This window comes from Triticum aestivum, chromosome 3B, assembly GCF_018294505.1.
Source record: "Triticum aestivum cultivar Chinese Spring chromosome 3B, IWGSC CS RefSeq v2.1, whole genome shotgun sequence".
NCBI lineage: Eukaryota > Viridiplantae > Streptophyta > Magnoliopsida > Poales > Poaceae > Triticum > Triticum aestivum.
The window spans coordinates 106,937,666-106,950,030 of record NC_057801.1 but is presented as its reverse complement, the minus strand read 5'-3'; the positions used below and the strand labels follow the sequence as shown (position 1 = coordinate 106,950,030).

At 42.2% G+C, this 12,365-nt stretch overlaps 1 protein-coding gene across 2 annotated transcripts; it reads left to right on the top strand.

The window, feature by feature from the left end:
* The first annotated feature begins 250 nt into the window (after positions 1–250).
* On the top strand, positions 251–11,495 carry LOC123068885 (transcription factor IIIB 60 kDa subunit). Of its 2 annotated transcripts, none has more exons than XM_044491565.1 (20): positions 251–526; positions 1,674–1,824; positions 1,997–2,078; positions 2,165–2,240; positions 2,320–2,405; positions 2,492–2,568; positions 3,480–3,536; positions 3,610–3,722; positions 5,813–5,892; positions 5,966–6,052; positions 6,208–6,288; positions 7,257–7,394; positions 7,473–7,661; positions 9,944–10,028; positions 10,142–10,200; positions 10,320–10,400; positions 10,486–10,560; positions 10,651–10,734; positions 10,857–10,904; positions 11,073–11,495. In XM_044491565.1, exons 2-20 carry the CDS (start codon positions 1,760–1,762, stop codon positions 11,256–11,258), a joined length of 1,749 nt encoding a protein of 582 aa, XP_044347500.1. In that variant the 5' UTR covers positions 251–526; positions 1,674–1,759; the 3' UTR covers positions 11,259–11,495. The 2 variants fall into 2 exon arrangements, with proteins under 2 accessions (XP_044347500.1, XP_044347501.1); XM_044491566.1 differs by having other exon boundaries at positions 282–526; positions 1,682–1,824.
* The last annotated feature ends 870 nt before the right edge of the window (positions 11,496–12,365 follow it).

Below are 12,365 nucleotides of genomic sequence, written 5' to 3'. Positions count from 1 at the left end.
AGGGCGTGCGGCGAGCCCGTCCGCGCGATGTCCGTTTCATCCCAAACTCGACGCAAGTTTGGGCCGGGATGGGTCGAAAACGGACGGATTCCGTTTGTGGCCGCGCGTTGGGCCGCGCTATTCGTCCGTTTCTATCCCAAACGAACGCATTCGAACAAGATGGAATCGCGGTGGAGATGGCGTAATGGGTCGTGCTCTGACCAAATAGAGTGTATGGAGCAGGGATAAATCCCCGGCGGGTGTAATTCCTGCCAATCCACGGGGTCTGGACCCCAAATCTGGGCGGGGGTGGGATTAAACGAACGAGGCCTTTTCCCCTTGTTCTTCCTTAAACCCTAGGCTGAACTGTCCGATGAGTAGCGGGGCATGACACGGCCTCAGTCGGCCTCCTCGCGAGCTCCCCCCTACCTCTCCCACCGACCGCCTCCTCCTACTCCCCATCTTCTCCGCCTCCACCAAGCGCCGCCGGCCGCCGTCCATTTCAGGCGCCGGCGTCCGACACCAGGCCCCGCCGTGCGTCACGAAGGTCCGCGCCCCGCCGCTGATTCAAGCTGCCACCACCGAGCGCCTCCCCCTCCCCATCTCTAACGCCTCCACCAAGCGCCGCCCCCCAATCTGCTGCTCGCTGAGAAAGTAGTGGAATCATGTGCTATCAGTTCGCATATTGGTCAGAGATTAGCATTTTTCAGATTATGGAAATGATTGTTAGGGATTAGAGTCATGTGCCATCTTGTTCGTTGCCCGATCTGCTTGTTCAGATATTAGTTTTTCAGATTATGGAAATGCTTACATACTGTGAAATATGTTCGGAGATTGAAGAATCACCTGCACATGCTTATTTGGTCAATACCATTAGTTTTCTTGAATTAGTATTAAAAATCACCTAGATGTGACCCATCTGTTGGTATATGTCATCCATTCATACTACTATAAGAAGTGGTATGACTTGGTGATGTTTTGAATTTTTAACAAAAAACAACTGCTGATTAGCCATGCTACAAAGATTGTGCTATTGTCAGAAATTTTGTAAATATCTTCCACTATTCGGTCACTATTACCTACAGACATGAATCGTTTATTTGTTTTTATCTGTCTAGTGGATGATTTGGCAAGAAAACGCCGACAACTAATTGTGGGATGAGCTAGCCTAGTAGCTGCATTGCGTGCTTATATGATGTTTATGTTAAGAAGAGCTCGGGAAGAAACCCTGAGGTTAACAATGGGCAGTAAGGTCGATAGTGACATAGCTAGGGAGTCAGCCTTGAGATACATCTATCATTCTAGCGACACAAATTGCTCAAATGAGCTAAACATGAGAAGAACTCCCTTTTTCCGTTTGTGTACTTTCTTTAGAGAGAGAATTGTTGAAGGATAGCATCCATACTTCTATGAGGAATAAGTAGCCATGTTTCTCCTAGTAGCCAACCACAACTAACGGAATAGCAAACTTGGATCCGGATTATTTTTCTACCCAGTTCCATTTCACCGTCAACGGTGATCGATCGGAAATTAAGTTCAAAATGAAAAATAATGTGCCGTTAGATTGTAACTGGGTAAAAATAATCTTATTATAAAAAAAACTGGGTAAAAATAATCTGAATCCAAATATGATATTCCTTAGCTGTATTTGCTTCTGAATCTGAATAGTATTCTTTTTTCTTTTTTCTTTTAAGGGCTGAAGACCATTACTTGTATTTCCCTTGTTTGAAGACTGATCAGAGTTGGATCATCCTCCACGGTTTACTTCTTCTGTTCAGCAATGGTTTACTGTACTCACTGTGCTGATTATTGCCCATACATAAAAGATCCTGACAAGGGATATATGTGAGACCCCCTTTCCTGTTCTTTCTTTGTTTTTCTAATTGCATGTGAAGTCAGGCCATACGATTTTCTAAGAACATGATTTTGTTGATCAGCCTGTTACTTTCTTGCTTAGTAGATTTCTTTTAAGCAGCTTCAGCAGTTGTTCATGTGTAGTGTCATGTTTGATGGTCAGATGTTGTGGGACGTGTGGAAAGGTTCTTGATCAGGAGATTTACACTGATGAGCCTACTTTTGTCAAGGACAGTTCCGGAGCGGTTGGTTTTATTATTGTGCTTCTCATTAGTCACTTCCTTAATTTATCTGTGTAGTTTGTAAGGTTGACCTTCTTGGATGTGTACAGAGCAGGCTGGCTGGAAACATATTGAGCAGCATCGAGAGTGGGAGTTCACTATCCCACGAAAGGACTTTAATGAAAGGTATGGCTTTTAGGGCACTCCGTTGTTTTATTGATTGTTCTTCCCACTTTGTGAATTAAGCCTGTGATTTATTCCGTAGGGAGAGACGAGATTTGGCAGATTGTCACTAGCTTACATGTTGGTGGTGGAGACACTATCATTGATATGGCTCATAAATTTTATACAGTATGGATTTTTGTTATCACTCAGTAACTATCTAATCTGAAATAGTTATGGTAAATTATGAAAATGATAATTTTTTTTAAGTGTAGCTAGCTGTGGACCATAATTTTACAAGGGGCCGTCGAACAACTCATGTTGCAGCAGCTTGTCTTTACATTGCCTGCCGGTACGCTATCACCTAGTTAACAATTTGTCTCTTGTTGCTTTATTGTAAGCCTTCCTATCCATTTTGCCTATTCCTTGTTCATATATGACCTTGGCCTCCTCCATTTTGGCTGGGGTTAGGAGTCTTCCTTAGTTTATTAGTCAATTGATTGCTTCATTGCCGCAAATCTATTTTCCTCTCGAAAAACTGCAAAACCATCTTTACTATATGGTTGTAAAAAATCGCAATACAGTGTTGGCGCATTATGTTTTACTTTCATTCTGTATCTCTGGTTTCTTACTAGAAAATCAGATGCTTGATCTAGATAAACTTCTGTCCTGGTGAGTTCGTAAAACAACAAGCGACAAAACCAAGAGACAAGCGCCTAAGCTGTATGAACCTATGAGACAACCAAGCTTCTTCTATTGACATGCACGTCAAACCCATGCCCCTGAGATATACATCTTCTATATTGTAAGGAATGGTCTACTATCAAGACTGTTGTCCTAAATTCTCCAGTTCAGAGTTCTTCTGAGTAGCCCAGTGATGTTAGTTTTTGTTTGTTTATTATTCTTAATATTTCCTGCAAATGGAGATACCTATGCTCAAATCCGTGCTAGTAATAAAAAATTAACTTGGTCATCTATGTATAAAAAAAGGGCATCTACATCGTCCACAACTCCACATGAAACTGATATTACTTCTTACTAGACTAGGTATAGTCTGTGGGTGTACAAATGGACTTATTATATGTGCAGCAAGCACTATCACTACGCGTCATGATTTATTGCTGTGCTCAAAATGTCTTGTTTCCTTTTGTTGTTCTTTGTGGTTCACCGAAATCTGTTCTCTTTAACTCAATAGTTGTCACTTGGTTTCAGCAAACTATATGGTTAGTACTTACATCCATGTTTAATTACTTCTCTTGTCAGGCAAAGTAAAAAGGCTTATCTTCTTATCGATTTCTCGGACTATTTGAAGATTAGTGTGTAAGTGAACCATTCTCTTGCCATTTATCTTGTAATCTGTAGTAAAAAGGCTCATCTACATTTTTTTTTTCAGTTATGTCCTAGGTGCTGTTTTTCTGCAACTTTGCCAAGTTTTGCTACTTGCAGAACATCCAATTGTTCAGAAGCTCATAGACCCCAGCCTTTTCATCCATCGTTTTACAGAACGTAAGTTAATCATATAATCCTATGTACCTCTTTATTTAGTTGAGATTTTTTTTTGTTCCATAGGTGTACACTCTTGTTCTACACATGAATCCATTTTTTCGTCTTTCTCAAGCCTGCCTGCCTCTCCATGTTTCCTGTAACTGCCCCAATACTGGTCTGGTTTTTGTTGGTTCAGTTTTTGCATGAATTCTTACTCCAAACAACATAATCTCGTCGAGTACTTGACAAATAGTATCAAAAAGTCTAAAAGTGAGTTCCCCCTCTTATTGTAACTCTCGTATTTCTTTTTAGTACTTAGACTAAATTATATTGTTCCTAGATTCCGAATCATACTTCAACCCTTGTTTTTAAAGATATGTTTCTCCTTCGAGCTTTCCTCTGGGATCTCATTCATCTTCCAACTATTTTTCTAGGCGCAATAAACCTGCTGGAACTGTTTCCCTTGCTTCCTCCTTCCTTTCACTAATAGTCTGACTCAAATCTCCTGATCACTAGATTACCGTTTCACCCTCTCGATATGGCTGGCTTCGTATGAATGGGCGCAGTGACTCTCCTGCCGTCGAGATCTGCCCCTGCTTTGTGGGTTTGGATTTTCATGCGAGCCTAATTGATGCAGAAAATTTATGTTCTTTTGTTGCAAGATCACTTCGATTTCGTACGAGTGAGGCATCGCCCTGTGTCTTGATTCCAGTGCAGTGGTTTGTTAGAAAATGCCTCAGTTGAGAGTTTCTTGGACTTGAGGAGTTCCTTACCTGAATTTCTAATTGTCATCCTATGATCCATCTAAGCTCCTAGCAGCTCTTTGGCCGCAATTTTCACAGTGACATGGAAGCATGTGGGAGTAGGTGGCTACAGGAGCGGGGCATCCACTGTATATCCAATGACGAAATAACAATTAGACGCTGGCTCTGTCATCGACAGTGCAGTAGCAGATAAAAGAAGAGAAGGGGGATAAAACTAGCATGTTATTTAGTTAGTAAGGATATATATTTAGTGCGGAAAGAGATCATCTTAGTTAGGAAGACAAATATATGGTCTGGTAGGGAAGTTGAGATTTTATTCATTATATTCTTAGGCGTCAAGTTGAGTCTACTCTATATAAGGGACACAATCGCCATGTACCAAAGAATGTGAATAAACAAGTAAAGATCTAATCCACATCAGACTTTCTCTCCCTCTCATCTCCAGCGCCATGGTCGCACAACCCTTGCTCGTTTGATCCATGCCCGCAGTGTACGGACGAACCTCTGTCCCGGTCACTGGACCACTATCCACCGTAATACTGAGAAAAACTCGTGACATGGGGTCTAGTGGAAGGCCAGTGGGACCAGTGGCACCTCTGTTTAGATGGTGACAGCAAGAGATCTGCAGGAAATGATGATTTGTGTAAAAGGAAATGTTTTTGTCACTGAAATGTGGTGCACATTGCCCAGTAGATGGGATTAGGCTTACAAGGATCCCGCGAGTGCCATGTTAGACCGCAACCAGGGTGCTTTAGGGCAAGGGATAAATGGTACTGAGGTTTAGAAGGGGCCAAAGATTCTTCATGAATAGTTGAGGGGCAAAACTAGACTGTTTAGAAGGGGCCAAAGATTCTACATGAATAGTTGAGGGGCAAAACTAGACTTTTGCTACTTAATATTACATGGCTTACTGGTCAGTTGTAGTTAATTGTTCAGTTGTACCGTATGCCATTGCATGAAAAGAAGATATTTATTGCATCTTATGGTGCGAAGAGAAAAAGTAGTTGAGGGGCAAAACTAGACTTTTGCTACTTAATATTACATGTCTTACTGGTCAGTTGTAGTTAATTGTTCAGTTGTACCGTATGCCATTGCATGAAAAGAAGATATTTATTGCATCTTATGGTGCGAAGAGAATATCTGTCCTCGGCTGTATATGTAGATTTACTGTTAATAGGCTGCAGAGACTATGAAGTTATCTGTAATCAAAGGTTGGTCACATGTGAGCTAATTTGGCTCTTGAATGAGCTTTTCCTTGCCAAATGGGTGTTTTTGACTGTAACCATGCTTTTATTTATTTGTTTGTTTGTTTATGTTTTTGTTCTAATTTACTGGTTTTGTCTGCAGGTTTACTTGGGAAAAGGGACAATGCTGTCTCAGACACAGCTTTACGCATCATAGCTAGCATGAAGCGAGACTGGATGCAGGCTAGCATCTTCTCCCTTTTAGTTTTGTTTAAGGTTCCTTTGTAAGATTGTAATAGTTTGTCACGTGTTGCAGACTGGGAGGAAGCCAAGTGGATTATGTGGTGCAGCATTATATATTGCTGCACTTTCACATGGCTATAATTATACCAAGTCAAATATTGTAAGCTCAGATGCTCAGGACAGATCTACTTATTCGAGAATTGTGTTCTAAATGGCTTCCTTTTTGTTAATCAGCATTTATTGTGTAAATCCAACACTTCTGATGCACGATGTAAGCTTGAATATGAATTGACACATTTGTGCTATGTTTGTCAGGTTGCAGTTGTGCATGTATGTGAGGCAACACTAACTAAGCGCTTGATAGAGTTTGAAAATACAGATTCTGGCAGCTTAACGGTATGTATATGCTTTTCTTGGAAGTTGACTAATGGGGCTGTGTATTCATTCGATGACTTCAGTTTTACTAGATTTTAGTCACTAAAAATTGCATTAAATGTTCACAGAAAGTTCATATTACTTGCGCACTGCAATTTTAGACTTAGTACTGTGAATTTAACAAAAATCAGGCAACTGAAAAGTGAAATTTAGCAAAAAATATATTTACTGTTGCTACACTAGAATGGTCAGCGATGAATCCGTGCAAATAGTTTGATTATCACCATCTTGTGGAAGTCGTTCTTAAGCTGTCCATTCTGAAGCATACCAAGTGATTATCATCCAGCAGTGGGTGGGGCAAGAATTGGACTGTGTGTGATATCACTAAAGCAAATAATCTTTACGTACTTTTTAGCCTTTCAGACAGCAAATTATAGGTGATAATATTTTTACTCCCTCTGTTCCAAAATATAAGGTGTATTAATTTTCCAAAAGTCAAACATCTCTCTGTTTGACCAAGATTGTAGAAAACAATATCAAATCTACAATACCAAATAGATAAAATATGAAAATGTGTTTCACGATGAATCTAATGATACTGATTTGGTATTCTAGATATCAATATTTTCTCTCTTTTTTGCGATGAGATATTGATATTTTTCTCAATGAACTTCGTCAAACATGGATAAGTTTGACTTTTGAAAATATCAACACACCTTATGTTTTGAAACGGAGGGAGTATCTGCTAGAGCATTGGGGCATGCCATTTCATGTCGCTACCTTCTCTTGTCACATCTACTACAGATGTATCATTATCTGTCTTGACCTTGGATATCATGCCAAGATAAATGCTTGGTGTGTGCTATACTGTAAATGAAAATGGCCCCTGAGGATTGGGACAGGAGGGCTTTTGACCAACTCTATGTACTGCTCACTTTTTTTTTTACATACAACATATTCATGAGCACTTCTTCATGCCCCTTTGCTAGATTGAAGATTTTTTGGCAAAGGCTGATGATGAGCCTGTTTCAAATTTTTCTCCCATATCTGGAGAAGTCCTCTGCAAACACAAGGATAAAGCTGCTGAGCATTTTGCTCATGGACTTTGTGAGAAGTGCTACAACAAAGTAATACACATTTACTATGTTTAGAATGCATTGGTTTTGATACTCCATTCACCATTGACACATGACTTGATTGTTCAGTTTACTAAACTGTCGGGTGGACTGGAGGGTGGTGCTGACCCTCCAGCTTTCCAACGAGCTGAAAAACTAAGACTGGAAGCTGCTAAGAAGGCCGAGGAAGCTGCTGCTATTAAGGAAGCAATGTTAGGAGAGTCAATTTGTGAGATGCAGAATTCTGATGCTGAGCATAACATCATGAGCACTACAGAGGTAACAATCCTGTCCTGAACTTACTCAAACTCGTGCTTCATACCCTATCTGCTCAACAAATCAGAGGTGGCACTACAGTGCACCTTCTCTGCCTTCACTCACCTGGGACATCACTGATGAGGCCGCCCGTCCTTTGGGAGATGGAATTTAGGTGAGAAGAAGATGGTGCTGTTTCTTAGTGGGGTAGAAGAGAACTTCACTGGCTCGGGATTCTTGCAAGATGAGGAAGATCTGTAGTTGCGTTGACCTCTCCCTGTTCCCCTGCTTCTTCTTCTTCGGCTCATTCTGCTTGCCAAACAGCCCGGGTTCCAGTCTGGCTTAGACCTAACCCCATTTGGGTTGGCCACACACTACAGACAACTAACCATTTCCATTTTTCCGAACTCAACTCATGCAAAATGGTTAGCCCATGGCTTTCCTTGGAACCCTTGGCTTACATGTTAGTGGTACTCAAGTTCTCTAAGCAATTTATGACTATTCTCCCAATGTGCTCATGCATGCATGCATCACTAGTAGGCTGCATCTGGGCCCTAATTCCAACTGGGGTAAATAGTCTACTTATCCGAACAGACACGACACACAGCTTAGAAGAAGCCTGTAGTTTTATATTGAATCAGGGGAAATAAGAAACTTTGGTAGTGGCTTTGTCCCCACCATTTTTATGGCACCCATGTTGCCAGTCAAGAGGGAGCTACGCCCGCTGCGGCCCCAAGATCCCACTATCCCAGTGAGGATCGTATTTAGGAACTGCTGCTGCTGTTGGGATCAGGCTGACAGGCTGACATTGGTTTGTGGCTGCTACATGGAAAACAACTACGCAACCAGGGTAGTTTTAGGACACAGGTTATTTGTATTGGTTTTGAAGTTTGTGTTAGTCAGTTGTATAGTTGTGGGTGAAAATTAGAATACATATGGACAAGGTTTTTGAGTCGCCGACTAATCGCCGATTAGTCGCCGACTAATCGCCTAGTCGTCGCGCCGTGACTGGCTTGCGCGGGCGACTTGGCTCGCGGAGCGAGTCGCCCGACTCGCTGGCTCAACAGCGATTTTCTGCGATTAATCGCTGCGATTAGTCGATTAATTGACTTGCTGGCTCGACAGAGAGAGGGAAAGGGAGGGAGCTCGGGAGGAGAGGAAGCCATGGCGCTCGCGGCCGTGACCTAGGAACCGCCGCCGCAGCTCGCCGGCGACGCACCCCCTTCAGATCGACGGCGGCTGGACCTCCGCGGCGACGGCCGTGACCTCGAGCGAGGCTGCGGCGGCGCAGACTAAGGCGGGGGAGGAGGAGATGAAGCTTCAGGACTGAGCCGGAGGCGGGTGAGGCTGGGAAGGAGGCGGGGGAGGAGGCGCCGCCTCTCCTCGCCGGCGGCGCAGAGGAAGAAGTTCGAGGGGAGAGGCGCAGATGAAGGAGTGCGGGCTGGCAGCGCTAGGTTTAGCGAGTGGATGAGGGCCGGGAGTGGTTAGCTGGGCCGTGCTGGGCCTGTTCGGCCTGATAACTTTGCTTATCTGGCATTAATGGGCTATGCAAAGCAGGGAAACAGGTGCGGGAGTGCACTGTACTGCCATGGAGACTTGGGGCGATTAGTCCAGGCAAGTCACTGACTCAAGCCAGCAAGCCACTAGCCGCAGCCTTGGCGACTTGGCTTGACTCGGCGACTCAAAAACCTTGCATATGGAATTGATTCCATTTGTCCAATATTTTTGTTCTGTAGCTGTAATGCTTAACTACATATGGAATTGTTATACTATCCGTTTTATAATAATTTTGCAACATTGCTGCATGGTTATTTCCAAGGTTCTTAAAACTTCCAAGTTCCATCTTTATTTTATTAGTCTAGTTTTTATATTACACTCATTTCAGATTGGGGGTCCACTGCGAGGTTTTAGACTAGTCTAAGATTTTTCCTTGCATCTGGTATCACAAGTTTGCAACAACACTGTTTTCTGCCAATTTAGCTTCTCTTAATTTTTTCAAAAAAGTTACATGCTGCCTCATCTGTTGCACTTGAAGGACGTGAAAGACAAAAATATACTCGTTAATTCTGTTTGGCACGGTAACAGACTACCAATCGCGCAGTGATATCTTCTGATGGAATATTTGAACTGCAAAATGTACTTGTATTGCTGAACTATTGCTTTATTGCGTTGTGATGTATGCCTATGCCATGTATGTTACCTCTTCACTGCATCTGCGTTCGCTCTTTCTTTTATTGTCCACTATGTGTGTTGTGTGCCCTATATGTACTTGTTCTTGGAAATTCAGCTTGCCTTGTTTGAAACAGGATTCAGTTGGAGATAAATCTGCAACAATTGGTTCTGGGGAAATTGGAAAGGATTATGTAACTTCAAAAGATCCTGAAGTGGGAGGTTTGTTAGTTGTAACATGCAATAGTATCAGTTCAGTACCAGGCTACTTTTGGGTTCATGTTGTCAAGTTGATTGTTGCTGATCAACTTCTGAATGCTATTTGGCATCCTTAGGTGAAAATGGTAAAGTTGATGCTGATCCAGAAAGTTTTTCTGATATTGATGATGTGGAGGTACCTTTATCCATCCATCTGTTCAGCACACTTTTCAGGCTAATTTGTTGCAATCTTTGAGCCTGAAAGATGGCCAGATATGTTATTTGTGATATCTAATTCTCCATTAAATTTGGTAGGTTGACGGGTATCTTCACAATGAGGAAGAGACGCAATACAAAAAGATAATTTGGGAAGAAATGAACAAAGAATACCTAGAGGTAGGTATTGTAACTCTAGCAGCATTAGACGGTTCTTATTCTCACAAGGGGTGTAAGTGTAACTGTCTTCTGCTTTATTTGACAGGAACAAGCCGCAAAGGAAGCTTTAGCAGCTGAATTGGCAGCTAGAGGTGTGGGCGTGGGAGAGGGGCAACAGAAGGTATGAAATCTTACTAGTGTAACACAACCCTCCTGTGTATGCTTAACATTTTCGATTGAGTTCATGATTGCCCATGCATTTTTCATGTAGAAACGGAGACGTAATGAAGACATGAAGAACTCAACACCTGCTGAAACACCAGCGGAAGCAACATACAATATGTTAAAACGAAAGGTAATGAACATATTGTTCAGCCATAGCCGCCCAAAAATTGCTTGTCCTGTTAACATTGTAATACATGTTAAGCTAAGCATGCAAACAAACTGGCATTTAATATATAACGTTGTTTCTTGCAGGGACTTGGGTCAAAAATCAACGTTGAAGCAGTTGGTGGATTGTATAATGTATGTTTTATGAGTTTATGTTACTGAATTTATGGTTCTTTCTGGTTCTGTGAAGTTAATTGATTATTTGTTTACAAATTACGCTTAGAATATCACCTGCATGAAATTACAATTGCTACTCATATTTTAAAAAAATCTGGTCTAATTTGTTATGCTTACTGCGAGCAGACTAAAGATGAAGCTAGTGAAGCAAATGAAAAAGGAGACATGGGATTTGATGGAGAATATGCACATGACACTGGTGATGGTGAAACAGTAGAAGGTGGCTACGACTATGCTGATTACAACAACGATGGCTATGCTGATGGTGGTGATGCTGGAGCCTACGAGGATTACGATGGGATTGATTACTAATATAGTACCAAAATTCTGAGAAAACAGCTCAACAAAATAAGTCTTGGTCAACCGGAAGGGGTTTATTTGTACAATGTATTAATACTACATCCGTACCAAAATATTAGCTGTTTTTTTAGGCGAGTTCTGTAGCACAAAGAAGTTCCAATTAACCGAGGCATTGCACAGTGAAGTACTCCTATATCGCTAACTTCAAATCTTGTACTATGGTCTGGTCAATATGGCAATATTCAATTCTGTTTTCCTCCTTAAATCGAAGGCATACCTTCAGTTTAGTGGACGCCGCACAACAAGATTAGTGTTGTGGTCTGGTGAATTTGTTAATATTGGGTGTTCATATTACTCAAAGAAATATAACTATGGGGGCTCTGAGTTGACAAAAAAAAATTAGGATGACTAGGAAAACACTTCTTTGGATTCTTAAATTGAAAGAGAAATTGGGAGAATTATACCGAATGATAAGTCGTGAAGAGTTTAATCATATGTAAATACCTTAACCATCGCACCCGAATAAGTGGATGATTCATTTAGACTGTGAAATGTTATCCATAAGTGGATGATTCATTTAGACCATGAAATGTTATCCTGCTGATGTCAGCTGAGAAGGGAAGGGACAAAAAAATAGCGTAGATGAAAGGTAGGGCCAAATCAGATTTTTTTGTTGAAAAGGACCCCCTCGCGAACACAATTGACAGAAAAGACTCCCTCTGGACAAAATTGACAAAAAAGACCCCCTGGACCGTGGCACCTGCCGCGTGAGGTGGCCAGCCCTGCCGCCCCCGGGCCAGGCGGCAGGCCGTGTGCAACAGCTTCTGGCGCTGGGCGACGGAACGGGAAGTCGATATGGGCCATGCCGCCACCGGGTGGGGCGGCACCACTGTTGCTGCTGCTGGCCACCGGACAGCCTCACGCGAGTTTTCCGCAGTCAATTCGTCTGATTCCCGCGCGTTTCATCTCGTCTTTTTGCTCTGGCATTGATTTCCATGTGTTTCGTATTTTTACGTGACACTCACTGATTGCTACAGACTTGATTCCCTCTCCGATGCGTAATTTGCTCATGTTCTGCCAGCGCTGTTGCTGCCGCACGCCCAACAGCCATGCAGTTTT

Coding starts and splice junctions, on each gene's coding strand:
- LOC123068885 (XM_044491565.1), top strand. CDS start 1,760: ATGGTTTACTGTACTCACTGTGCTGATTATTGCCCATACATAAAAGAT. Junction 2,241..2,319: donor CGAAAGGACTTTAATGAAAG/GTATGGCTTTTA, acceptor TTTATTCCGTAG/GGAGAGACGAGATTTGGCAG. Junction 2,569..3,479: donor TGTCTTTACATTGCCTGCCG/GTACGCTATCAC, acceptor TTCTCTTGTCAG/GCAAAGTAAAAAGGCTTATC.